General features: G+C 39.5%; 1 protein-coding gene across 1 annotated transcript in view; it reads right to left on the bottom strand.

The window, feature by feature from the left end:
* Positions 1 to 26,500, bottom strand: part of COL4A1 (collagen type IV alpha 1 chain) — a 130,287-nt gene that overhangs the window by 37,059 nt on the left and 66,728 nt on the right. Inside the window, exons 3-22 of the mRNA XM_075525917.1 lie at positions 17,338 to 17,427; positions 17,203 to 17,247; positions 15,582 to 15,626; positions 15,410 to 15,472; positions 15,256 to 15,309; positions 15,086 to 15,112; positions 13,658 to 13,741; positions 13,484 to 13,546; positions 12,399 to 12,434; positions 11,799 to 11,840; positions 10,122 to 10,211; positions 9,521 to 9,556; positions 9,313 to 9,372; positions 7,091 to 7,135; positions 6,815 to 6,868; positions 6,297 to 6,338; positions 5,318 to 5,411; positions 4,620 to 4,655; positions 2,280 to 2,444; positions 375 to 470 (exon numbers count right to left, since the gene is read on the bottom strand). Of these exons, the coding sequence (XP_075382032.1) occupies positions 375 to 470; positions 2,280 to 2,444; positions 4,620 to 4,655; positions 5,318 to 5,411; positions 6,297 to 6,338; positions 6,815 to 6,868; positions 7,091 to 7,135; positions 9,313 to 9,372; positions 9,521 to 9,556; positions 10,122 to 10,211; positions 11,799 to 11,840; positions 12,399 to 12,434; positions 13,484 to 13,546; positions 13,658 to 13,741; positions 15,086 to 15,112; positions 15,256 to 15,309; positions 15,410 to 15,472; positions 15,582 to 15,626; positions 17,203 to 17,247; positions 17,338 to 17,427 (1,267 nt within the window). The remainder of the gene's footprint in view (positions 1 to 374; positions 471 to 2,279; positions 2,445 to 4,619; positions 4,656 to 5,317; positions 5,412 to 6,296; positions 6,339 to 6,814; positions 6,869 to 7,090; positions 7,136 to 9,312; positions 9,373 to 9,520; positions 9,557 to 10,121; positions 10,212 to 11,798; positions 11,841 to 12,398; positions 12,435 to 13,483; positions 13,547 to 13,657; positions 13,742 to 15,085; positions 15,113 to 15,255; positions 15,310 to 15,409; positions 15,473 to 15,581; positions 15,627 to 17,202; positions 17,248 to 17,337; positions 17,428 to 26,500) is intronic.

The following is a 26,500-nucleotide window of genomic DNA, read 5'->3' as shown; positions in this document are numbered from 1 at the left end:
GCCCCTCTCTAATTCTTCATCTCAGAATTCACATCTTAAATTGCCATGAACAGTTCAATTTACACTTAATGGGGCTATACTCAACCCTTTCTTTCTTCCCAGCTCCTCTTTCAGCCCTGGCCCATCCTTTATCACTTTCCAGCAATGTGTAGGCTAAGTGAAATGTGGGTGAAGTTTGTGTCACAGAACTCAATACACAATATCCTTCCTTTACTCACGAGAGACTCAAGAAACATCTTCCATGTCCACGAACTATTTGTTTACCTAACTTTAAGTACACTTTCTCTGAATCCAGCCTAATTTGCTCAGCCTTTTTACATAGCCAAGTTCCAGGATACAGAGCATTAGAAAGCAATCAGTTTAAATAATATTACCTTTCTCTCCCATCTCTCCTGGAAATCCATCTCTTCCTGGAGGTCCAGGACTACCTGGGACACCAGGTTCTCCCTGCTGGCATTGATCAATTCCATCTGCAATGGAAATGCAATAAAGAATATTGTTTGACAAGTGCAAGTTTCCATTATAGGGCTGCATTTATGAATGTCCCAGCTGAATGTATCTATGAATAGTGAGAAGTCAGGATAGCATTTTATTTTTTTTATTTGTTTTACTTCTTTGAAAAATTTAACTGGGATTCTGTATTCTGATTCCCTATATACTGCTTAAGAAACCCCAAGAATTAGAGAGAAAAGACAGGCTCTGCCATAGTAAGGTTACAAACAACTTTCACATAAAATCTATTTTTATTGTAAGTTTTGGCTAAGAAAAGTGCTGTGGGTGAAAAATTGCTTGTTTGACCCTGAAGAGAATGGAGAATATTGCCGTTCCGAAGAAACTGATTAAGTAGAGTTTTTTGTACCCTGACTTTTGTTTTCAAAATTTTAGGAAACTTTCTAGGTCAAGAGCAGCTTGTTAACATCTATTTAACTTCTTCACACTAATAAAGCTTCCTGAAAACAAGAAACTTCATATGTTAGGAACTGAAATAGGCAACAAATGAGAATATTCAGTAGGCTTGATATGAGAATACAAATTGTGCTTGTTCTGTTTGATGATATGGCACAGGTTCTGACCCAATACAATATGACATCATTTTGGCCAAAGCCAGTAGTCAAAATGTTAATGTGAAGTTTGGCAAACAACAGTTACGTGAAAACAAATTGTTTCCCATTATGCACTTGAAGAAAGCTAAAGAATTGTCTGGGGAAGGAGCAGAATTAAGCAGTGACAGAAACATGTTGTATGAAAAACAGCAATTGCTCTTATTTTTAGGGCAAGGTAAAATTTAGCTATTTAATTCCGTATTCTAGGTGCTGGATTTTGTACTGCTTCATGAGCAAACACAGCAACAACTAGGCATCTTCAGTTGTTTTTGAACCAAGTATTGTGGTTTCGGAATTCAACAGAGAATAACATTCCTTTCAATAGTTTTAGACTACCTAAACTACTGTAATAGGTATATCATTCTTTATGTTGAAATGACAATTTAACTCACAATATCAGTATCACCTATAGCAAAAGTTTTCCTTCAATAAAAGAGTTAGAACATCAGTTGTAAGGAGCTATTAAGCATGGAACACTTTCAAATGTACTTTTTTCATTGCTTCATTACAGAGCAAAACCAAAACATTTTTCTCTTTAAAAATGCTTTATCAGAATCTGATTATACATAGCTGTATAATTTTGTTATCATTACTACTAATATTATTAGGTATTTGTCACATCATTACTCACTTTTCATTTACCTCTATAAAGCAAGTGTTGACCCCATTCTCCTGTAAGATATTTCATTTTACAACAAAAACTTCCAGCAGACTAGTATCTCGGTTAGCAGTTCTTACACCTGTTACATAGATTGGTACTGCAGACTTGTAAACTGTAATACTGAACAGCTATCTTCTATGCCAACAACATTAGTACCTGTTATTTTTTTAATTGAAAATCTATTAATATCTCTAAATGGGCACATTAGGACACACAGGAAACCAATATGTATTAAGGTCAATTATTTGCTTATATTTTAACAGTCCACAATGTACTTTTGAAGAAATTTTAAAAACATTTCACAAAGAATCCTTGTCCCAGTAAGGAAACAAGCGGCTCACTGCATCATGGAACAGCTTTTACTTGGTCCGTTAACAACTCAGATATGTTTCTTCCACGATGTAGATGCATTCTGATTATAGCTTTTATAATCTTGTCTCCTTATCCTTTTTCATGTGCATGCAATGTGCATTATTGAGTCTTCATTGTGAAAAGCAACCGAGTGCTTCACCTACCTGTTTTGCCTGGAGGACCTGGTGGGCCAGGCAACCCCGGAGGACCTGGGAAACCATCTCTTCCAGGGGGTCCGGGTAAAGGGAATCCTGGAGAACCCTTTTCACCTTTTTCACCTCTCTCTCCAGGGACACCAGGTGATCCTACCCTATCTGGAAGCGGTTGACCTTTGGACAGAGTAAAATGTACATTAAAAAAAGTTACAAGCAGAAAGACAGTAACATTATCAACACATTAGCTTCCATTAGGTTTCAGAGAGAAACAGAAAAATGTTAGTGCAAAATAAAAAGGGACAGTATTTTTACTGTCAGTGATTTATACAAAACTGAGGTTACATACACACTACAGCTCAGAATAACTCACTTTGGTCAGATCCTAGACAAACACTCTTGTTCTGTACTAACTGCCTTTCTGAGATTTATTTCAATCAACTTTTGCTGGGTAGGAAAAAGTGGCAACACAGGGGTTAATTTAGCTATTACACTTAGAAACTACTACACTCTTCCTTATCTCATAATAAACCTAATCTTAAACACACCTAGAAAGGGACAGTGTCTCTAAGAACTTAGAACAGTAAATAAGTATTCAACAAAGCTAGCAGATTTCAGGAATGCTAAAACCAAAAACTGTAGGAATAATAAGCAAACAACAGCCAATAAAGAGAAGCAGTTGAACAGCTAGCAAAAACTACTTAAGATCTCCTTTTAGCTATTTGTACAGTCACACAGGTCTTCATACTTTAATGAGTTATTTCAGTTCACAGCAGATCATTAGACTTGATCACTAAACGATTTTGAGCCTTCTGCAACATTGCAGGAAGATATGAAAGTCACACAAATCTCCATTTCTGTAGGGTAATGACAGACTAAGAGCTACTATTTTTCTTGTCACACAGAATTCTTTAGGGACTATTGCAGCCTGAGGTATATAGTATCTCCTCCCTAAACTGTGAAAAATTTCCTGGAAACTATCATCTGACCCTGGCTCACATTCATTTCATATTTAGCTCACTGTCAAGATAGAAAATGCGAGCAAAGGAGGTAATAGTAGTATCACTCCAGCATGTGCTAGAGTCAGGTTTCCACAGATGATGTGCTTAATTTTTAAAAAGCAAATATGATGATTTAGTTCAAACACATCTACATATATACATATGTCCTGGTTTTGGCTGCGATAGAGTTAATTTTCTTCCTAGTAGCTGGTATAGTGCTGTGTTTTGGATTTTAGTATGAGAATAATATTGATAACACACTGATGTTTTGGCTCTTGCTAAGTGGTGTTTACACCGGTCAAGGACTTTTCAGCTTCCCATGCTCTGCCAGGTGCACAAGAAGCTGGGAGGGGGCACAGCCAGGATAGTTGATCCAAATCAGCCAAAGGGCTATTCCATACCATACAACATCATGCTCAGTATAGAAACTGGGGGGAGTTGGCCGGGGGGCAGCAATCGCTGCTCGGGGAGAGGCTGGGCGTCTTTTGACGGGTTGTGAGTGGTTGTATCACTGTTGTTTTTCCCCTGGGTTTTTGTTCCTCTCTCATTCCCTTGTTGTTTTCCTTCTCATTACAATTTATTATTATTATTATTACTTGTTTCAATTATTAAACTGTTCTTATCTCAACCCACAAGTTTTCTTACTTTTGCTCTTCCGATTCTCTCCCCCATCCCACCGGGGAGGGGGGAGGGTGAGCGAGTGGCTGTGTGGTACTTAATTGCTGACTGGGGCTAAACCACAACAACGTAATAGCAGTGTTGTCATCTATGTGAAGATGTTAAGACTATGAAAAAGGCAACAATTGCAGGCAAAAGAAATAACTTTTATTAGATCAAGTGACATAGTAAGAAAAAAAGCAGGAAGCCTTCAGGAATGACTTTGATTTAATAAATGTTATTATTTCTCCCTACAAACCTTGTTTTATTATATTTATGCAAACACATATAGAGATGAAGTGAGAGCAAAACAAATTATCTACATATGAGCATACATACATAGGTACATATGCACATGCACACACAGATATTCACATTTTCCAACTCTTCTTGCCCAATGGAGCCATACTCTCTGGGCTATCTCTGACGACCTGTGCACACTACTTCTTCAGTTTAAGCAGAAAGTTATCAGGGCTCTATACAAAGAGCAAGGCTGGATCACACCAGAGATACGAGAAAAGCAATCAACAGGAAGGGTCTGGCAGGATGATTAGACCCCCAGAGAGGCCACTGCCTGGGTGTTCTATAAGTCAGGCAGTAACTGGCAGCAGCTAAGGAGAACATCTCTCAGGACTCCTCGCCCAAGAAGAACACAGGAAAAATGTGAACAAAATCAATGGCCATGAATTCATACCTGGAGGTCCTGGGATTCCTTGTATACCAGGGAAACCTTTAGAAAGAGAGGTTTTCAATTAGGCAATGAAGTCGGCAATGCCAACATCAGTGAACTTTTAGTACATATTATTTAAGTACACATTACAAGCTGGTATGCGCTGAATTAAAGGTTAAGTTAAATAATCTATAGATATCTGCAAACAATACATTTACGGAAAAGGCCCTGCTGCGTGCCATCTTCTCCACTGATCTTTCTTCAACAGTGTAAGGTCTGTAATGGGGAAAATGGGAAAGGGAATGCTTGATTTCCCCTGTTTACTGAAGAATTTTGTAAATTATGCAAGCCAATTTTAAGATTAAAATTTAGCTACTGACTTTTTTAAAGGAGTCTCAAGATTCTGTGCATTATTATACTCTTTATGCTTGTGTTGATTTCCATCTTTCTTAAATCATCTCACTGGATTATTTAACTGCCATAAACCCAGATCCCAGTTTGTCCTTTTCCAAATTATAACTGAAAGGCAGTCTTATTTATGGCGAGAAGAAGCGTCCTACAAACTACAACAAAATGTAATAACCTGAAAGCAATTAAATAAATAACTGGAACATTTCACTGCCATATGGAGCTCCTGAGATCACAGATAGTGCAATTTTCATTTCCTTTAATAAGAAAACTAAAAGCATAACTCAATCAAAAAGACAAGACAAAATACATACCTTTTTCACCTTTTTGACCTTTCAGTCCAGGCAAACCTGAAGCTCCAGGCTCTCCTTTTTCACCAAAGGTATCTACTGGTCCAGGATCTATAACCTGCATCACAGGACAAAGACTAGGACACCAGAAACATACAACTGTGCCCTCGTTTGTGTCTCCCCCATCCTGACCCGATGGTACAGAGGTAATTTGGTTTTGTGAAAACAATTTTGAGCAGTTGTGGTTATACTTGCAATTTCAGTGATATGTAACAACTGCTGTGAGAGGGTTGTAGCTGCTGAGGAATTACCAGAGAAAATAAATATTTCCTATTCTACCAAAATTCCTTCATATCAGTAGTAGGATTAAGTGGAGAGCTTTATAGCACCTTTCTGAACAAGAATGATGCCAAGAAACCTCAGCATAGTCTAAGCACTGACCCATTAGGTTTGTATTACCTTTAATTTTAAAATATTCTGTTCTGGGAATTTCTGCTAACATTGATCTGAGCTTGGCATATAGGATACTAACATTTGCAATAAAATATTCAGGAAGTATGGACCATTTTTCAAATCAAATTAGCAGATGTTGGGAATTTTCCCCCATATTGGGGAAGCAGCACCATCAGTGATCTACTTGTTGCTGACTAATCCCATTTTTTATTTGAACTGTTAAAAAAATTATAGACTGCAAAGCTGACAGACTTACTCTTTTGAACTCTCTTTTGGATACTTTGTATTGATTAACAATGCCTACCATTTTCATAATCCAAAATATTTGAAATTCATATTCTTTGAGAGCTTCTTTCCCAAATTTCAAACATACTTAAAAGAACTGTATCCAACTTTTGTTTCCTTTAAGAAAAAATGAGGACATGACTGATTAGAATGAGATCAGAACATGCATAGTATCTCGTTTTCCTCATTGTTTGAGCACTTTGACTTTTACAAAATTTATATTTTCATTTAAGTTTAAAATAAAACAAGAATTTATTTTACTTACTCTTCCTGGAGGTCCTGGAAAACCTCGTTCACCTTTGTCACCCTAAATCAAAATAAAATTTACATTTGAAATCCAGCTCAGATTTTCTTCCCCATAAAATAGGATTTCCTTAGCAAATGAACACTTTGATAGAGATTCATACAACTTCCAAATGATAAGTACCTGGACCATTACAATAAGCAGCAAGTAGTTAGTTTGCGGGCCTGTACTGCTTTACACTATGTAAAGAGAAACTAGGATTTTTAGGAAAGTACATTTGTACATATGCTGGCTGGGCAAAAAGCTTGTGAAAATAAAGCCTTCATTAACCAATTCATATAAGAGATCTAAACCAGGGATACCTAAGCTACCTTAATTTTTACTTTTCCTAGTCTCTGAGTGATGACTTTACAACTTAGTAAAATTAATTTAATATTGCTTTATGTACATTTATGTTTTAATGCGCATCTATGAACACGCCATACAAGCTCTTAACTCCTCATTCCGTGTGATGGGAAGCAAAGGCTGCTACTACGCACCTTAGCACCAGGCTCCCCGGGTCGTCCTGGAATCCCAAACCCACCAGGCAAACCCTGTGTGTAGAAGACAGCAAAACCAGAAAAGACAAATATAGTTGCATCTTAGCTCTGGCAGCATCCACGTTATAAATTTTCAAACCAGTCACTAATTCACCGAAAGCAACAACTTTAAGTAAACAATTCAGAATGCTAGAAAATGTCAACCATTTATAATACACAGATAGTTCTTTGTTTTGAATTTAAGAAACGATACTGAAAATTCAGTAAAATACATACGGCTTCTCCTTTCAGTCCTGGTTCACCATCTTTTCCAGGCTTTCCCTGTAAAACACCAAGTTCCACTCTGCTTAAACAGACAGCCACATACATGCAATTTCTAAATATGGTGGGTGAAACACTAGAACAAAACAATCACTATTGTAATGCATTAACCGAAGTGTGCTAACACAGCTAACAGTGCAGAGGGTACAAAGCAGGCAAATTGTGACTGGCTACTGCTTATGTTACTCAACATCCTACAAGCTGCAGAATTAAATAAAATCCTGCAAATCTGTTCCCAGATCCAGGAATAACATACGGATTTCCCAGTCAAGGATGCTTCAAGACAAAATATATCAGCAGCACAGGAAACTGGAACCAGACCCAGAAACTTTTCCCTTAGCGATCCCTTTCTATATATATACTCTCCAGCCTCACAAAACCTTTATTCATAGACATTCGGTGGCTCAGTCTCAGCAGAAGGCTTGGAGAGTGGCCCCGTATCAGGTCATGTGGTAATCTAGTGGTAAAAAACACTTCCTCTAAATTGAAAGCTGTAATTTCAAATCACAAGGCAGATGATAACCTAGAATCCAAGGTTCCCTCCTCCAGAGCAAAATGATTCACTATTAGACCACTGTGTTAGCCTACAGAGGGGATTAGATTCCCTTGGGGTAATCAACAGGTACATGATAAATGACCTAGATGGACTAACCTGCTTTTCAGGATTCCCTTTCTCTTCCCATGGACTATGAAGGGACTGGCATCTAGGCTTGTAGCCTAATTCACTGGAAGCTGGCTTTTAGTTGGTGTTGTCACAGTGCTTAGATTGTATGCATATCATAAGCAATATGAGTATGTCCCGTAACACCAAGAAAATGTATATACTTAATACACAAAGTAACAGTGCATGCAATTCAGTCTAAAATATAATCTCATCAGTTTAGGTCAAAAAATTCCATCTAAAACAATGCAACTGAAGGATAAAAATGATATATCAAATGTGAACAGGCCACCACCACTGAAGTGTGCAGCTATGGTATTTTATAAAGAAGGGTTACAAGTAATCTTTAATGATTAATTAAAAATATGATCTGTAAAGTCAGGAGAGTCTTCACAGGTACACTGTGATTGGAATTAATCATATGGTTTAATTCCATGAAACTAGAACATCAGATCTTAACATCTGTTCATCTTGCAAGCCTTATCTTAATTTCAGAAGTAGCTATGATTTCCTTGAACAGCAAAAATTATATATAAAATAGCTTAGAAACTTTGTTCAGGGAACTCTGCAGAAGCTGCAAGCTGTATTTTTGAAAAATTCTAAGATGCTCTGGTTTCCTCAACAAGTTCTAGGCCAACATTTCCCCATTCTTCCAGCTTTTGAGCCCTCATTTACTGTAAGAGTAAAAACACATACATGCTAGCAAAGATAATCCCATCACATATCTTCACTGAAAGGATGACAGAATATTTGACCTTGAAGTAGAGTAGAGAGGGAGATTTCCTCTTTTTCAGATTGAAGTGCAATTCAATGCCTATAGATGTGCTGGGTCTTTTTCTAACAGTTTATGAAGACCCACAATTTGAGAAACAATACTTTAGATACGTTTGCATGGAGAAAACTTATGTTTGTGCTACCAGCTCAGCTATGAAAGATATAGCATGACTCATGCAGAAGTTGTATGGATGAGACTATGATATAGGTCAGACTAGGCAAATGTAACAGACCTTATGGCCTCAAGCATCTACAGTCAGGCTAGAAACCAGCAAACGAACGTATCTCAGTCATCTAAATTTTTTGCTCCATTCGTCTTCGTGTAAGAAACAGTACCTTTAGGCTAAGCAGGCTTATTTTGTAGATTGCACTTAAGAATATTTGAAATAAATTCAATACATTCCATTTAGCTAAAGTCACTCCTACAGAGTGATTTGGTTTGCTTTGCTTTTCCTTCTGTTCTGGAATGACTTAATCTTGCTTCAGTTGGGATCAATGGGATTCTTGCCTTTGCCTTCAGCACTGCAAGCTACTGTTAGGTGTCCTTAGTTATCTGAAAGCATGTTACATACTAATATTACAGTATGTTATTACTACCTTGACATGTACACCTGTCCTACAGCAAAACTTCCTTGTTTGAAATATACCACATTTGCTCTTTCACTAATGGTTACTAAGTTTAATTAGCTTATGGAAACAATACAAGTGTAATTATGGTATTGATAAAGTTGAGCATACTTACACGTGGACCAGGCTTCCCAGGTTCACCCTTTTCTCCTTTGAAACCTGAACCTGGCAATCCCTGGAAAATAAATACACACCAGATTAAAAATACTGCCAAATTCTAAAGTAAATTTGCTTTTATCAAATAGCTATAAAGATATTCAGGGCCGTTATCAGATTCTTCACAATTTTTATAGTAATAAAAGAAAAATATATACAATACTCACTGGGGTTCCCTGTTCACCCTTTTCACCCGGATCACCCTAATGAAATTATTAAAAAAATGTAGATCAGTAAGCAAAATCTTAACCATTATTCATTTAGGTTGTAAATAATTTAATTCTTCATGTCAGCAAAAGCACATTTAACCCTGTTTCCACTTCCAGAACTATGCCTAATAGTATCATGTGCAATAAGAAGTTAGACAAACACAAAATGTGAACGATTAAGCTAGTTTACTATACTAGTATATATTGCTTAGACTGCCTAATTCAATAACTGAAAAAATTATTAGCACTCAGATTCCATGAATGTGATTCTGTATATGAAAAGTCCAGTATAACCTACTTAGTTCAAATGTTTAGAATATTTGGTGTTTACAGGACTATGCTTACCAATCCTCCTTCCTCAGGAAGTCCTCTGCTGTATGCGTTACTTATTTATGCTATTATTTATGCATTTATCATTTATCATATGTTTTTCAGAGAAACTTCTAGAAAGACAATTCCTATTGAATAATTCCTATTGAATAGCAAATTCCTATTTGCTAATTCCTATTGATCATATTTTAATGAAGAGCACAAAAAGATTAATCATTTAAGGTCTCACCTTTTCTCCCTTTATGATTTCACTCCCTTTTTCTTTCATATGTGGTGCTGGTCCTGGTGGGCCTGGGGGGCCCCTTACCCCTTGTTCTCCCTGTCAACACCAAATCCAGGATAGTCCATTGAAAACAGTACTGACACTGAGAACAAACGTTACTAAGACCAATAACTTCAAAGAGAACTACCACTCACTTTTAAAAATACAGCTAAATGGTTTTTTTAAATTCTTATTTCAGCAAACTCAGTCAGAGAAAGGGTTACATATGCAGCTATAGGAGACACAACTGTATAATGGGTGACAGACAGAGACTGCCCTGAAGAAAGATCTCTGAATCTCCTGTTAGGGTGAAGATTGATTAATACCGAATATCAGGAACATATCCAATTAATTATTGTAATAGTACAAAAGTTTTTTAGTGCCTCCTTTAGGAGGAAGGAGATTAGGAGGAAAGAGGTCAGGTGCAGAAAGTTGATGCCTAAAGGAAAACGTTAGTCAAAGCTTATAGTGTTCCACCAGCTTTATAACTGTCTGTAGAGGCCAACTTCAAGATGATAACTGTGGATCATACTTTTTTAGTATGTATGTGTCCATAGCAGGGTCAGAACCTCATCTCCTTATAGCACTACCTTTTACAGTAAAACATCCCCAAAAAGGCTTGATACATTTCTGTCAAGCGGTAATGCAGAGCAATACTATTAATATTTTGCTAAAGACAAACTCGACAAGTCCAGGAAGTCTCCACATACTTCTATGACCAACATTTTTCAAGAAATTCTATGATAACAAGTGAATTTCAACGTGTCACGTTGCAAAAAATGCTAGCCGTTAGCAATAGTGTGGCTCAAAATACATAAACAAGGTGGTGGATAAAAAACCCCCACCTAAGTAACATAATTTACTATACTCCAAAAGGCCTCTGTCAATGACACTCATGAGAAGCTTCTGTAGAAGGGCTCAGACACACCATCAATTTACCGAATAACCCATGACTGCATGCATTTCTTGGCTCCTGAAAACGCAACATAAGGCACTTCAGCCTAGATCTCTCAGTGGGAGAGGTAACAGATTAAACCTAACATGTTTTACCTCCCATTTGATGCTGGTTAAGAGAATAAATGGAATCCTGGAGCACATCTTTTGGCTTAGTCTTATTCAAAAGTAAACCAGTCTGTGTGCTCTGAAAACTGCTCCTGGTTGAGTTAAAACACAGTGAAAGGGGACAACTGAAAGATCTGCTTCAAAAGTATACACTACCAAACCAAACTAAGGCAGACAGGCCCTCAAGAGTCCTACCACAATTATTTCTGATAATTCTGGACAGCATATTAAATCTCATCCTTCAGAACTAAAACGATTTCAAATAAACCTCATGATGAGTCCTAATATACAGAGTAAATATTTCCAGATCTGCCTCCTGCAAACTGAAGTAGTTGGTACTAGTCACAGCTGCAAAACAGGATAATGACCTAAATTAATGGCAGGTATAACATTATCATGAACAAAGTCTGTAACCGTTCATGACTTTTGTTCATTTAGGTGTAAGTTACAGATTTACTCAGGTCTTCCAAAAATTACAATGATGATTTTCTCCATTGATTGATTCCAACAGTTTATTTATTTGAAACAAAGTATCAAGAATATTTCTGACAGTTGCTCTCTAGAAGTTTTCAAGAGACTTACCTTTTCACCTTTGGGACCCTGAAAGCCCAAGCCCATGTAGCCCTGAAAAGATAAATTACACATACTTAGTCAATTTTTATCAGCAGTGCATACATGCATGCATACACACATATGAAGGTATTTTGTACACGGCAAAAGTTAAGAAAGGATGTAAAAGACAGGATATGTCTTTTAAATGCACGTGTGAAACAAATAAATAATTATGTCCTAACCCCTTGCTGTTTTTTTAAGTCCTGCATCACACCAGTTTGTGAAAAAAATAGATAGAATGAAATTTATCAGATAATTTTATTGTCAGTATGCTCTGTTTTCAACATTTTAGTGAAAATTTTGACATTTTTAGATGAGTTCAAGTAATCATAGAATGTTGTAATTACTACTGATTTGATCAAGTGAGACAACATATCTAAACAAATTTGAAAAAAAACTAAAAAAATATATTAAAAGTCTCTCTTTATGATGCCCATTAAGACATAAAAATAGATCCCAAAGTGTAAAAAACCCACTTCTTCAGGACCATTAGTTTCCAGATTTTTGGGGATCTGGTGTGCCAAATAAATAAACAAATAGACTTCACCTTTATAATAAAAAGCATCTTACCTTCTCGCCTGGGAGTCCTGGTGGCCCTGGTGGCCCCTACAAGACAGTACATTTTAGCATATATGTGTATATATGTGCATATTTTAGCATATATGTGTACATATTCCACTAGATGGAATAATGCCTTATTCTACAAAGATAGCAACAATGCAAATCTTTCCATTAAATCAAGATGTAAAGTCTTTTTCTGCTACTGTGCGTTACTCACAATTTAGAAAAATAATAAAAGCAAACAGTATCTGTCTAAGATGTCTCATCAGACCTTGTTTTGCAGTTAAAAGTGTTGGACCTAATCAGCATCTGGACAAGGAACAATCAAAAAATAGTCTAAGGCACTGCACTGTAAAATAACTTTATTGCTGACTTTTTTTTTTTGCAGCTTTGCATGCTAAATATTATTCCTCACCTTTCTTTCATTAAAATTGTTCTTTTTCACATCAGCAAGTGCAAATGCTGACTAAACTGTACCACCATTTTCCTTCACATCACTTTCAGTTTTCTTCAGAAGGGTAAGAAATCTCACACAGCTCACTATAATAGCCAGAAACACTGGGTGGACTTTTACAAGATGGGAATAACTGATCCCTGCTAGTGTTACCTGCATCCAGTACAGGAAGAGAAGATATTAGGTATCTGTTAGACCTGTCAAAATGTCAAATAGCTGAAATGGCTTCAGCAATTACCATAATAACAGACAGTTGATATCCTGCTTTCCACAGTACTACTTACTGTGGCTGCCCATAAGAACAACCTCAGCAAACATTTTGATTTAGATATGGCTGCTAGGTTTGTGGTTTACTTTCTATAAAGTAAGTGGGGGAAAAGGGGATATTACAACCCCTCCCACACAAAAATACCCTCCAAGCCTGCAAGACAAGAAGATGACTGTAGGAGCAGCTGCTATTGAAAACCTATGTTACCTAATCATTCCTGCCACGGTAGAGTCCAGGAGGCTAAACATGAAGCCTGGAACCACAGGTTATCTTTCCCAACTACCAACAAACACCAGCTATACACACCTTGTAGAACTTTCCTATAATAAGGCTCTATAAGTAAAGTGCAAATCACCATGAGAGGAAACTTACTGGCTCTCCTGGAGGCCCTTGTGGCCCCATTGGACCCTGAAATCCTGGAGTTCCAGGTGGACCCTATGAAAATGAAAACGGCATAATTAAAAAGTGATATTTATTTGGTAATTTCATGATACCAATATAATTTTAATTGAAGCTTACTGCTATTCAAACATCATTTAGACTTACAGGTAGTCCAGGTTGGCCAGGAAAGCCTTTATCACCTTTTAGCACACTAGGAGGTAAAAGACCGATCACTTCACCTGGATCTCCCTATAATATGGAAAGAAAAAGAATAATACTTGAACATTCATTCAAATACATTCAAAAACACTAATCTTGAGGTGAGAGGAAAGATGGAGCTATGCGAAGTTCGGAATCATTTGGAAAGCTGACTTAAAAAAAGTCACCTTACTTCTTTTAATTCAGCTGAAACATAGCAAGAGATATTAAAAGTTAAGACCTTAATTGCTAAATGTCCTTTGAAGCTACCTGAAGAGATTCCAGTACCAACTCTTCCTCCACACGCTAATTTCCTATACTGTAATGGGTAATCAGAAAGATTTTCCCACCAAATCTATCACTACTACAGTGTCACCACATGACTGGAGCATCTGTCCTGGCTGCTGAGAGAAGTGGTAACCTCACAATCTCTTTTCCAGGCTGAGATCTTCAATCTTATACCAAATTTTGACATAAAAGCCATTTATGGCATCCTCTTTCTTCAAAAAAGGAATCCACTTTGTCTTACTTTAGAAAACTATTCTGATCGTTATCCACTTCTTTATGTCTCTTTTTTTGATAGCAAAAGATCCCATTTTTCCTGTGTTTTTGTACAAAGTTGCAATGTCGTAAGTGATTTTATTTCAGGAGTTGCATACCTATGCATACATGCCTAGGGAAGAAACATTCCAGTACTTCAGTGTTTACAGACTAAGTCAGTTCTTCCCATGTGAGAGAAAGAGAAAACGGCATTTTAAAACTTCAGGCAGTCATGTCATTACAAATCTGACATTACATTTAGACTTCTATTTAGCTTACAGTTCCAAATTATATCTGTTCCTTTTAAAGAGCAAAAGCTCTCTGTTGACATTCAATATTTCATTCTCCAGCTCACAAAACGCACTCAGATACCTAGTTAGTTAAATTTTTTTCTTTATGAAAACTGTTAAGTATGTGTTGGATGCTTCTCATATTGTGGGCTATATGACCTTCTTCCACAAACATTATCTATTTGAAACTATTTAGATAAATGAAATGTCAATATCAAAACAAATGTTTGAACCATAAAATCTATCTAAATCTTTATGCAGAATTGGGTGGCCATCATACCACTTATACATAATTAATGATATGTATCTATTTTTTTCTGTTGTAATCCATGTAATACTTACACTTTTAAGACCTGCATGGAACAACACATACATTCAATTGTTATTAACTGGAGGTCGCCCCACTGTCTTTATTTAGTGGGACTGCAGAACAGAGTACAAAGGGAAACATGCCAGTACAATTTTTCAGTCCTGAAGTAAGGACTGCTAGTCTTAGAGGGTGTAGAGTTCACCCTAATTCTTATTGTTAGAAGCAGGATATGAACACACTTAGAGTAAAATGTACCTTCATTCCAGGAGGTCCTGGGGGTCCCTGTGGAAAAGACATATTTGATGTTATTTTTCCTCAGTATTGTATATTTACATCTTATACTCTATAGAATTTCATATAGTTATATTTGCATTTCAAGAATCAGGGTTGAAACAAGTGAATTAAGCATGAAAGAATCTACTTACTATGCTCCCCGTCAGTCCTGGTAAACCTGGGGGACCTACTGGACCTCTTTCACCCTGAGGGGAACAGAGAAGTTGGTTTTGTTTAGAGAACATATGCTTGAGGCATGTTTTATTTCAACACAGAGATGCTGTTATAAAGATATGTAAATGTCACCTTTGTGCCATTACATCCTGGAATGCCAGGTGGACCAGGAGGGCCATCTTGTCCAGGAATGCCCTACATGAAAACAAAGTAAAGAAATTAGCAATATTAGCAATAATCCAGGTCAGATGTCACGATTAAAACTTTGATGTTCTTTGTAAAACTACGTGTACTTCATACGTACAGGAAGGCCTGGGTTTCCTGGAAAGCCTGATACTCCTGGGGGGCCCTGCAATTGACAAAAACATAAACTGAAATGACAAACCCACAAAACAGCAACGACAAGCTGCAGCCCGAGTTGCATCTCCAGCGGTGACAGTCAAAAAACAAGTAACAGTTTCCTTTAAACTTCCTTGACAAAACAGCTCTAATCTTCAAAACCTCTCAAACATGGCACCTTAGTAATCGATAACTGAAAGCAATTTTTCATATTTCTTTAACTTTTTAAGCAGCAGTATGGCTTTCCTTCAACAGGAACTGGACCAGAGCCTTATGCACAGGAAAAAAGGAATGCAGAGGTGCTGTCTTCTCACAACCATCATTCCCAAAATCAAATTTACTGTAGGCACCTCTTCATAGCAGAAGGGGATGTTAAGGCACTGTAAAGATGCTTCTCTATCTTTCATACTCCACTTCAGCATATCAATTCATCCTTATTATCAAAAAACCTACCGGGTTGAGACAATGCTTTCTCCTTGAACAGCCTTCCACTGTAATGAATCAGGAGTTTGACTTGGCACATCATTTTCATCCTACCGGCTTATTTATTCATGCAGTATTTCCTAATACATGTATTGTGAAGCAGAAAAGATGTATGGGAACCCTGTGCTCAGATAGTATATTTGCATCTTCCAAAACTTTATAATTAAACTAAATACAGTCTACTTGCACTGTAGCACACAAACACATTTACCAGGAGAGGCCAATTCACATTAACACTCAGGATACCCCAGGGTATCATGAACATCATAGACTGAAACAAGGATTTCTTAATCTAGCAGAACACCCGCTCTGTAATAGCTCAGAAACTGCAATTGATTCAGTAAATTCTATGTGCTGCAGCAACTGCAGGCAAATGGAGAACACAACTGAGATGGCATTTTGAAAATCTGTGGACAAAAGGGTATAGCTGAAAATGTATACAACATTACTGGTCAAGTCATTCAAATCCTCTTTCATCATTACATTATGAAATGGGAAAATGCTCAGAGTGAGCTTGGCACTTCACAAAACCCCAAAAGTCATGGCCTTGGCTAATATAATGTGCTAAAATAAGTGTTATGTAAGTGCCACGTTAAACAGAAATTACAACAGGAAGGTTACAGGCATATTCAGAGCCTCTTCTAGCAAAGTCAAGAGATCTTTGTCCCTGGCTTTAATTCAGCTCTGCACCCTGTGCACATTTTTAACATGTATGTGCTCATGGGTGTGTCCGCTTCTCTGCTGGAGTGCTTCAAGAAGGTTAGATGGCAAACATAAAGGAGAATTTTGCACGAGGTAATAAGGTTGGCTCATATTCAAGCTGGAAAAAAGCCTCTTGGTCAGAAAGACACCAAAGGCATATTAAAACCAGTGCTGTTGATGCAGTGGTAAGTACCAGGTGAAAATGCAAATGGACAAAGACACTGACTGCCCAATGCAGAAAGAAGGCAAAAGCAAGAAATTTGAAGTTATTGTGCAGCACAAGGGGATGCCATTGATTAACTCAGAGACCAAACTCATCTTGCACTTGAAGGCAGCATGGAGAGTTAAAGACCTATAAACCCATGGACATCAGAATTGCAAAAAAGTAAGTTAAAACTCACTCTTGTTCCTTTTGTTCCTGGCAGTCCTGGTTCTCCAGTATCACCCTGCAAAGGAAAAGAGATAGCTTTGTCTTTCCTAGGGACAACAATTTAGGGAAATCTGAGTGCTTTAAATATTGAAGCTTAAGTTCTTACCTTAAGCCCTGGTGGCCCAGGAGGACCTTCAGGTCCTTGCATTCCAGGAAACCCAATCACACCCTGTAGTCCAGGCAAGCCTCTTTCTCCCTGTGGAAGAAGAAAACTCATTAGCAACTAAACAGCTGAAGCTTGCTTCTTCAAGCAACCCACGTATCCCCTGTTTCTGTGCTCAAGAAACCTGTTAGGTGGTCAGAAGCTACATGTGACAGCAAACATTTCATGTTGGTATTTGAAAGGTTTATTATAAACAAATAAATATTTCTGGTTCAATAATAGGATGGCAGAGTCTGAGTGTGGCATAATAGAAAAGCACTCTTTGAATGTCAATGAAACCTTTTTTCTGTCTCCCTAGATAGCACTGTCCACAGCATGTTTATACCCCTAGGATCACGAAGGCCACTTTCCCTCTAATAAGACTTACCTGCATTCCTATAGACATACCATTAAACCCTGGAAGAAAATCTAACACCCCAAATCAGCAATTAAATTCCTGAAAACTGCAAATATCACTGCTCGGTCACTACTGTATGAATAGCCAATACGACTCCTCTTCTTGTATATCATTCACAACAGCAGATTTTGGAGACCAGGCTTGTCACTTAGTCTTGAGTTTCAGGGTGGTTCAGAGCCTGAGTGCTTCGAGATACAGGATCTTCCCAAGAAGCTGAACATACAGAGTGTATGTGTCCTCCTTTAGGTTCTTCTTTAATGCTGTATGGGACATCTGTGTTTTCTGTCTGTCCCTCTCCCTGCAACCCCAATTGTATTTAAAACAGATAAATCTAGAGGCAGAAAAACAATCCACACTCTAGATCAATATTGCAGCTATTACACGTTCACTGTACTAGGACTCCCAGTGAAATCAAGCGGAACACTGAATAAATGCTGCAAAATCTACACATAGGGGAGACAGAAAAAAACTATGCACGTCAAACTCTGAAAACAGCAAATCAAGCAAATCAAAAGCCAAACGTTCCACATAAGTAACTAGAGTTGTCCTTTCAAGGTGTGGTGTGAAACCGGGAGAAACACTTCATACCGTCCAAAAAAAGTGGGAATATTGGATGGCTAAAACGTTAAGTGAGCAACTGCAAAAAGGAAAAGGTATACAAGTTTGGACAACAGCTAAAAAACATGGCACCTGTTTTAGAAACTCAAAACACAGACCAATTTTCAAAGGACACCAACAAGGAAATAAAATCAACAACGTTCAAAACACACAGGAAACCACACAAAGATTTAAGTATTTTCAGCAAAACAGTGAGAGACGAGATTGCTATTTGTAATTAACAAACGATTTACTATTTGGATTTTAGGATGGTGAATAGCAAGAAACTTTTCTCCTGTTTGCTCAGGACGAACATTTCTGGCAATATGCTGGTAACTTGCAGGGGTCAGCTGAGGACTGAGGACACAAGAGAAGAAGAACATCTGAGTCGTGGAGAGCTCACTCTTCAAGTAAGTATAACAGGCATCTTGAAAAGAAAAGGTTATGACATGCAGGCATCGGAAATCATGGATGACCCTCAGACATGGTGCTAGTTACAGTTTCGGAAGATGAAAGGAATGGGAAGATTTGTGGAGTTACTGGGTTGACATCGGTTTTTAGCTCCTTGGCCAGGATTTTGTTAAGAAGATGAAGGGACAAAGGAGAAGAGAGGTGATTGACGGGTAAGAAGAGCAAGGCCAAGGAGAAAACTAACTGAGATGATAAGAGCATGGGATAGTGAAATCAAAATAGCACTCATTTATTAAAAATTCCTGCCAGGAAAAATTCTCCTGCTGCCTCTCCTTTCCTTCCTCCCACAAAAATATATTTTTCAATAAAAAGGTTCTTTCTGAGGCAAACAATCAGTTTTTCCTTGGAGTGCCAAAATGGCATGATCTCCTCTATTTACTCCCTGGTATTCTTTGTCATGGTTGGAGAATAAAGTTTGCTAGTAACCCAAATCCCAGGCAGTGTGTTAGACCACAAAACACAGCGAAACAAAGCAAACAGCAGAACAGCTGAAGAAATATATTTCTAGGTCAGCTGTAAGAGGTACAAAGTCCAAGTTATAAAGTAATTAAAATTGTTTTGAAAAATATTTTAAGGAAGAATGTATCAGGATCCAGGCCTCTGAATAAATGTTGAAGTAATTATCCTAAAATCTGAAGGCTATCTGAAATGTTGAACAGATCACCGAGTTTCTTAAACCCATCCTTTGGCTGGCTAATTGGCACTGCAGTAACAAGTGTATCTCTACAAAACCAGACGCCGTGTCACTTCAGACCAGGATTTTACACTGAACCCTGGGCACTTGCTCTCATGACCTGCTGGGAGATGGACTAAGGAGGAAGAAGACACTCAAGTACATAAAACAGTGTTTTCCATTGCTGAAGAAAAGCATAACTTGTGCAAATGAGAAGAAAACAAGATTATTTTGACACCTACAGAGAAATGAGAGTCGTGCAACACGACTAATACTTCATGTGCTCAGGAGTTCTGTTCATCTGAGGATTTCAACTCACTTTGAACCACTGCACCCTGCAACACAGGGAAATAGTCTTTTCTCCATTCTTAAGGAAAGGTAAAACTGAGGTTTAGAGATCAGATTTTCACTTAGTCTAAGGCTCCCTTAAAACTGTTCTGGCACTGTAGAAGGGCCTTGGTGTGCCTGTAAATCACTCACAAAGGTAATGACCCCTTCAGCTTGCCAAGGAGGTTAACTCAAGGCTTGAAATAAATAAAAACTTGGGCTTCCAAGGCAACTATAGTCAATTATCTCAAGGCTGTCTTCAACCTCCCAGGCTGCCCTGTCTGAGGGGTAAAACATAGCTGCAGGAGCAGAGCTGAGACCATACCAAGTCACTTCAAGCTAAGATACATCCAGGTTTCCATAGAAACATTTTATTTTACTGACTTGAACTGTTAGACCCACAAGAAAAATAACTGGCTATTTGTCCAGGACTTTTGGACATCCAGTCAAGCTACTGGATGTCCCAAGGACTGGAGACCATAACTCCTGAGCATGTGGAGGGCTGTACCATCCCAAATACTGCAGACTCATGGTTTCTCATACTGGAACTGAGCTCATCTTTTTGCCTGTGATTTGCCAGAGGGAAGTAAGGAAACATAAAGGTGACTGCAGGTGTGAGAGCTGCCAGATCCCCCTCTGCATGCAACCTGCCACCTTGGCCACTTATTCTAACAGGGGAGCATGGACTTACACACTGCTTACACCTCTCCCTCTACTCTGTCTTCCCATTTGATTTTACTGCAAAGTAAGTTTGGGGTAAGTAGTCCAAAGTAAGTATTGGGTAAGCAGCCCAAACTTGTGCAGTCTCAGGCTACACAGTTAATGGGACCTTACTCCTCCATGTCATCCACGGAAACTCAGAGAAGTTAGGACAACCTATTCTACCAAGACCCAGTAACAGACCTAGGGATGTCTCCTGGGTTCCAGTCCCTTTCTTTAGTCCAGGTATCAGACTGCCTGTTTGTATAATAGTCTTAGACAACTAGTGTGCCAAAACTTGTAAGGAAAGAAGCAGTGCTAATGAACAAAGGTCTAACTTCAATACTCCTGCTCCAGTTAGTACCCACTTCCACCATGAGATTTTTTTTTTGGCATCAGCGAAACTACACTAAATTACAGTAAAATTCTATCAGTCTCAAAGTATCTACACTGAACAAGAGAGTACAGAAACTCTACCACCTAGAAGCTGTAAAGTCATGTGAAGTCTTGTGCAGGGTCCTGCACTTGGGCCACAAGAACCCCATGCAACGCTACAGGCTTGGGGAAGAGTGGCTGGAAAGCTGCCAGGCAGAGAAGGACCTGGGGGTGTTGGTTGACAGCCACTGAATATGAGCCAGCAGTGTGCCCAGGTGGCCAAGAAGGCCAATGGCATCCTGGCTTGTATCAAAAATAGTGTGGCCAGCAGGACTAGGGAAGTGATCGTGCCCCTGTACTCGGCACTGGTGAGGCCGCACCTTGAATACTGTGTTCAGTTTTGGGCCCCCCACTACAAGAGGGACATTGAGGTACTGGAGCATGTCCAGAGAAGGGCAACGAAGCTGGTGAAGGGTCTGGAGCAGAAGTCTGATGAGGAGCGGCTGAGGAAGCTGGGGTTGTTTAGCCTGGAGAAAAGGAGGCTGAGGGGAGACCTTATCGCTCTCTACAACTACCTGAAAGGAGGTTGTAGAGAGGTGGGGGTCGGTCTCTTCTCCCAGGTAACAAGTGATAGGATGAGAGGAAATGGCCTCAAGTTGCGCCAGGGGAGGTTTAGATTGGATATTAGGAAAAATTTCTTCACTGAAAGGGTTGTCAAGCATTGGAACAGGCTGCCCAGGGAAGTGGTTGAGTCGCCATCCCTGGAGGTATTTAAAAGACGTTTGGATGAGGTGCTTAGGGACATGGTGTAGTGGTGGACTTGGCAGTGCTAGGTTTACGGTTGGACTTGATGATCTTAAAGGTCTTTTCCAACCTATACGATTCTGTGATTCTGTAATGCAGACCTCCACATGTCCGAATGTCACTGCGTAGATTAGCCCGCAGAGATCACTGGGGTAGCAACCTTTGTACTGCTGCTTTCCTACCCAAAGTGGCTTATTTGGAACTTCCAGCTCAGATGAAGCTATCGCTTATTACGTTGCGCAGTACAGACATAAGCATGTCCTGAACATGCCTTGCATTGCAAGGAAATACTTGAGCAGCATCCTTTCCCAGCTTGCCTGCCCAGTTCCTTTCTTCACTCAATGTTCCGGCCAAACAGCCCAACAGCTAGTGTTTGCACTACATTTATGCTGCAACTCATTAAGCATCCACACTACATAAATTGGCAAGCACCAGATCACTGCTGCTACCCCACTTATTTTTCGCTCAGCACTGAGATTTCTAGCTGCAATGCATGAAGAGCATGAGACTCTGACTGCAAGGGCTATGTATTGTTCAAGTTCCAATATTCACAGCTGCAAAATGTTGGCAAGTAATATTGAAAGAGCTTCTGCTTCTTACAAATCAATTCATGAGGCTCAAAAATTAAAACAGATGTAACCAAGTCATCTGTACCTCTGCTGATTCAATGCAAACTGTCAGAAAGCACAAAGGAGAATTCATTACTCAGCTCACAAAACTGAATATTCTGCCACTCAGCTGCTGAAAATGCGGAGGTGCTACGTAAAAAGACAGCAAGTGCTCAGTCGCTGCTGCACTCATTTAATAAGCAAGATGCCTGTGTTAGTCCAGCTTTTGTGAAATGCATCCAAATGCCTTTGCATTAGATAGTTCAAAGTAAAAGCAACTGAAGGGACTCCTAAACAGAGGCGATCGTGTTAAGAGCATAACTACATGGGCTGATATTTTTGCGGGCACCTACTCTTCCAAATTAGCCATGAAATGCTGTTTGACACATGGAACAACTGCAGATTGCTATGCAAGAGAGTCACATGAAGTAAGTAGTTCAGTTGTAATAAATTAAGTGCTGAGGGGGAGGAAATAATCACCATCCCATTATAAATTATTTCCCCTATTATTTTGTCTAGGGACTGCTGGACTGGGAGATTTTAGACTTGAGAGACTGGTAACATGGATATAAATCAACTGTTTCCAGAAGCGCGGGCTCACAGGGTGTCTGGGCCCGTACGAATATAATGTTCTCAGGCTCTCCAGAGACTCAGGCACGTGGTGAATAACAATGTGCAGATCTTCCCGAAGCCATTGGAAAGATGCTTCGCTTGCCTCTGCCAGCCATCGCCCTGCAGCTGGGACAGCAGGGCAGACACGTGCCTGCCCTTCAGTCGAAAAGGCATAAAACTCAGTCTTAGGGAGAGATGTCAAAAGGCAGCTGAGCTGATCTACCCAGCAAAGGTAGCTCTCCTCCACCTCCTCCTTTCAAAGGGATGGTGCCACCTCACCCTTCTTGACACCAGCTGGTATGATTCCCTCAGCCTCCACCGCACCAGTTCAGCTCACTAAGTTTACTTACTTTTCTTCAGCGAGTGAGCTTGCTCTGGCCTCAGTGAGCTGAGGAGCTCATCAGGTGGCCAGGCGGCTGCCAAAACCGACGCGAGGAGGACATAGCAATGCAGGACGCAGGGCGGAAAGGCAGCGAGAGCAGCTTCTCACACCAGCGCAGTGGGGTTTGCTGGAGTTCATCCACCAGAGCTCCTCAGCTGTGCCTTCACTGCAAGAGGAGCTGAGCTGGGAGCCAACAAACACTTGACCTTGCCGGAGAGCCGTCTTCAGAGCAGTGTTGCTGTTGACTCCAACGTCGTTATAAGCTCAGTCTTTCTCTCTCACAAACACACATGCTCCACTCTTCTCAAAAGCTAACGTTCTTTGAACTGAAATGCCACCAAGGGCATGTGTGGCAAAGAAATGTAACTGCTTCAAGATGAAAATTGAGGATGCGGCTTCCAAAAAGAGAGAAATAGGGCCTGACAATTCAGCCTTCTTTTCCATTTTTCTCTTATCCTCAGTCTGATTTTAGAAACAGTCTCAAACATTGCTTTTGAAAGAAATTCGTTTGAGACCTAGGTGCAAGTGTTAACAAGAAAAGCCCACCATCCAAAACATTCATCACACCTTGATGCTCCAGTGTGACCTTGTGAAATCTACAGCGATGCCCAACAGCCTTGCAATGCACTACATGGTTTCTACCCAGACAATCCCAAGCCACATGAGGTGAATGCGGGCTCTGTATTTGTTCCTTCAGCTGAGGTAACTGCGAGGGCTCAAGTGAATTGGCTTCGAGGTGTTAGCCCAGTAATTACACAGCACAGCGGGAAACACCATTGTGCAATCTGAGTAGCACTCTCAAGTCACTGTGTTTCTCTACACACTCTTTTAAACATGTGTTACAGAATTGTCATTGGCTCAGTGTTACATTAGTGAAGACACAGAGGTGGAGAATATCCAATTCTTTATTAAAAGAGTGGTTTTAACCACCAGAGGGAGCACCAGCCCTGAATATCTTTCAGGCTTAAAATAAGCATGTACAATAAATATCATCTGTTTGTCCTCAGCTGCACTTACCATTTTCAGTATTTTATTGAAAGTGTGAAGTGGATATCAGTCAAACAGAATTATTGCTATATGTTCACAGGGCAAGCGTCCTCAAATGCACTAAGGATGCTTAACATTACAAAATTCCCACTGCACATCCTTCAGCACTAGACTCTATCTGTGCTATAGCTATACAATTCTGGAGCCACACGAGTAACAAGTAATTAATTATACAAACATAACTGTGAAGACATGCAAAGAATCTGTGTAGGAGCTCTGTAAAGATCTTGGCTCACCCAGAAGTTTTGGGGCTGAGCCCCTGACAGTATGCAGAATGGAAGAGGGAGGTTGGGAGGGGAGGGAGGGGGGAGAGTCAGCAAAGTCTGGATTCTTGCACTGCCAGGAAGCATCTGAGAAAGCTCACTCACGTAGAAACATGAGTCCAGCATTTTTGGCATGACTAACAGAAGGAGCAGCCATGGCAACTTTACATCACCTGCACAGCTCCACACTCAGGCTGGCTGTGGGCTGGATGAGTCCCCTGCACAACTTGACGCATTACTAAGGCTGCTCTCCATTATACGCAGACATGTACGTCGACAAAGAGCTACCCCAACAGCTGCTGGGGAACAGCACTCTCTAGTCATGCCCTCTCTGCCACGGTGCTAGTTCTGCCATCTCCTTCTCCCTTTGCTCCCTCCCCAGTGACTTTCACCTGCGGGACTCCTCCGGTCCCACTGTTAAACCAGCTCTCAGGCTGCACTTCAAGGTGGGAACACTGAGAAGCACCCACTTATGGTGAAAAAGCCAGTGCCATACAGGTTCACATACACAGGGGCAGAAGCTGCACTCTGACCACCAAATGATGGCACCTCACTCAGCTCTGGTTTTTCACCCCCGGAAAGGATTACTCTTCCTACTATGGAAGTATCCTTTCCTAAGCCTCGTCAATTTACAATACTGGGGAACCTGTGCATCTTGATAGAAAATGAACCCAACCCTCCAATAGTGAGTCTATCAGTATAAACGTTTAATTAGAGAGCTGTTCAGGCTCACGGTTCAGGGACTGAGCCTGTGCCTCTGCCTCCTAAATATGAAAGAATGCTTAGACTGAAAGCATATTTCAGTGTCGCCTCATGGCTGCACAGAGCATTCCTCAGGAAGATGCTAAGTGCTTCCCAGGAGTATAAAAATAGAAATAACAATCTTTGATTATCCTTTTCTCTACATATCAGTATGTATGTGCTTAGCTGGTCTGCAAGTAAGTGGGTGGATATACAGTGTGTCTGAATTTGATTTAGAAGCTGAATAAGAAGTAAAATAAGCTGACTGAGGTAAAATTAACATTCAGAAGTCAGTCATGGCTACAGACTCAGCCTCCATTTAATTAGTGTCAAGCAAACTGGTTGCCTATCAGCATCGTACAACTTCAGTTAAACCAGCTCTAAGTAATTTACCAAGCCTTCTTCATGTAATTCCTCTTCTTGCTCACCCCATAGTTATTCCTCATTTTCCAACTGCAGTAGTCAGTTTTTTCAATGGAGGTGCCCAAATTTCACTTTTTAGGACTTCTTGAGCCACTTACACTCTTAACTCAAGCTCTCAATGTTTCCTTACATTTGTGAGTCTTTGGCTGATGTACTTTTTGTGTGATATTTGACTCCAATGTAGATAAGTGTTACAGATCCAGAAGCAGCTAGGATGCTGAGGAGGAACATATTTGTACTTACAGCAAAATATTATTTTGCTTGTTTTCCCTCCATTTAAAAAAAAAAAAAAGAAAAAAGAAGAAAATGTCACTGAAGTTTAGTGAGATAGATGCACCTTTCATTCATTCACAAAAGATAGCATGCATGACCCCTATTTTGACCATTTTGTAAGCCAGGAGTAGTCTACCTCAAAGTATGATTGAGGGCATGGTATAGGAAGGACAGGAATACAAAGACAAGACTAACAGATAGCAGAAACCAACAGACCGCAAGTGAACTTTATTTTCCAACTGTGGAAGTCTGTCTGTACAAAGCTTGGCAGTTTAACACCAAGGTATGTGGTTCATTTTCTTTATGTTTAAACTTTTCTTGATTTTTGAAAGAAAAAAACCAACCCACACAGCTCATGATGTTTCAGGAGGAAGGCACACAAACCTTTTACCAAAGGTACGCATGGGTTTTTCC

The sequence above is a fragment of the Mycteria americana genome, chromosome 1 (assembly GCF_035582795.1).
Source record: "Mycteria americana isolate JAX WOST 10 ecotype Jacksonville Zoo and Gardens chromosome 1, USCA_MyAme_1.0, whole genome shotgun sequence".
Taxonomy (NCBI): Eukaryota; Metazoa; Chordata; class Aves; order Ciconiiformes; family Ciconiidae; genus Mycteria; species Mycteria americana.
Note: the sequence above shows the minus strand (reverse complement) of the source record. Positions and strands in the feature narration are given on the sequence as shown.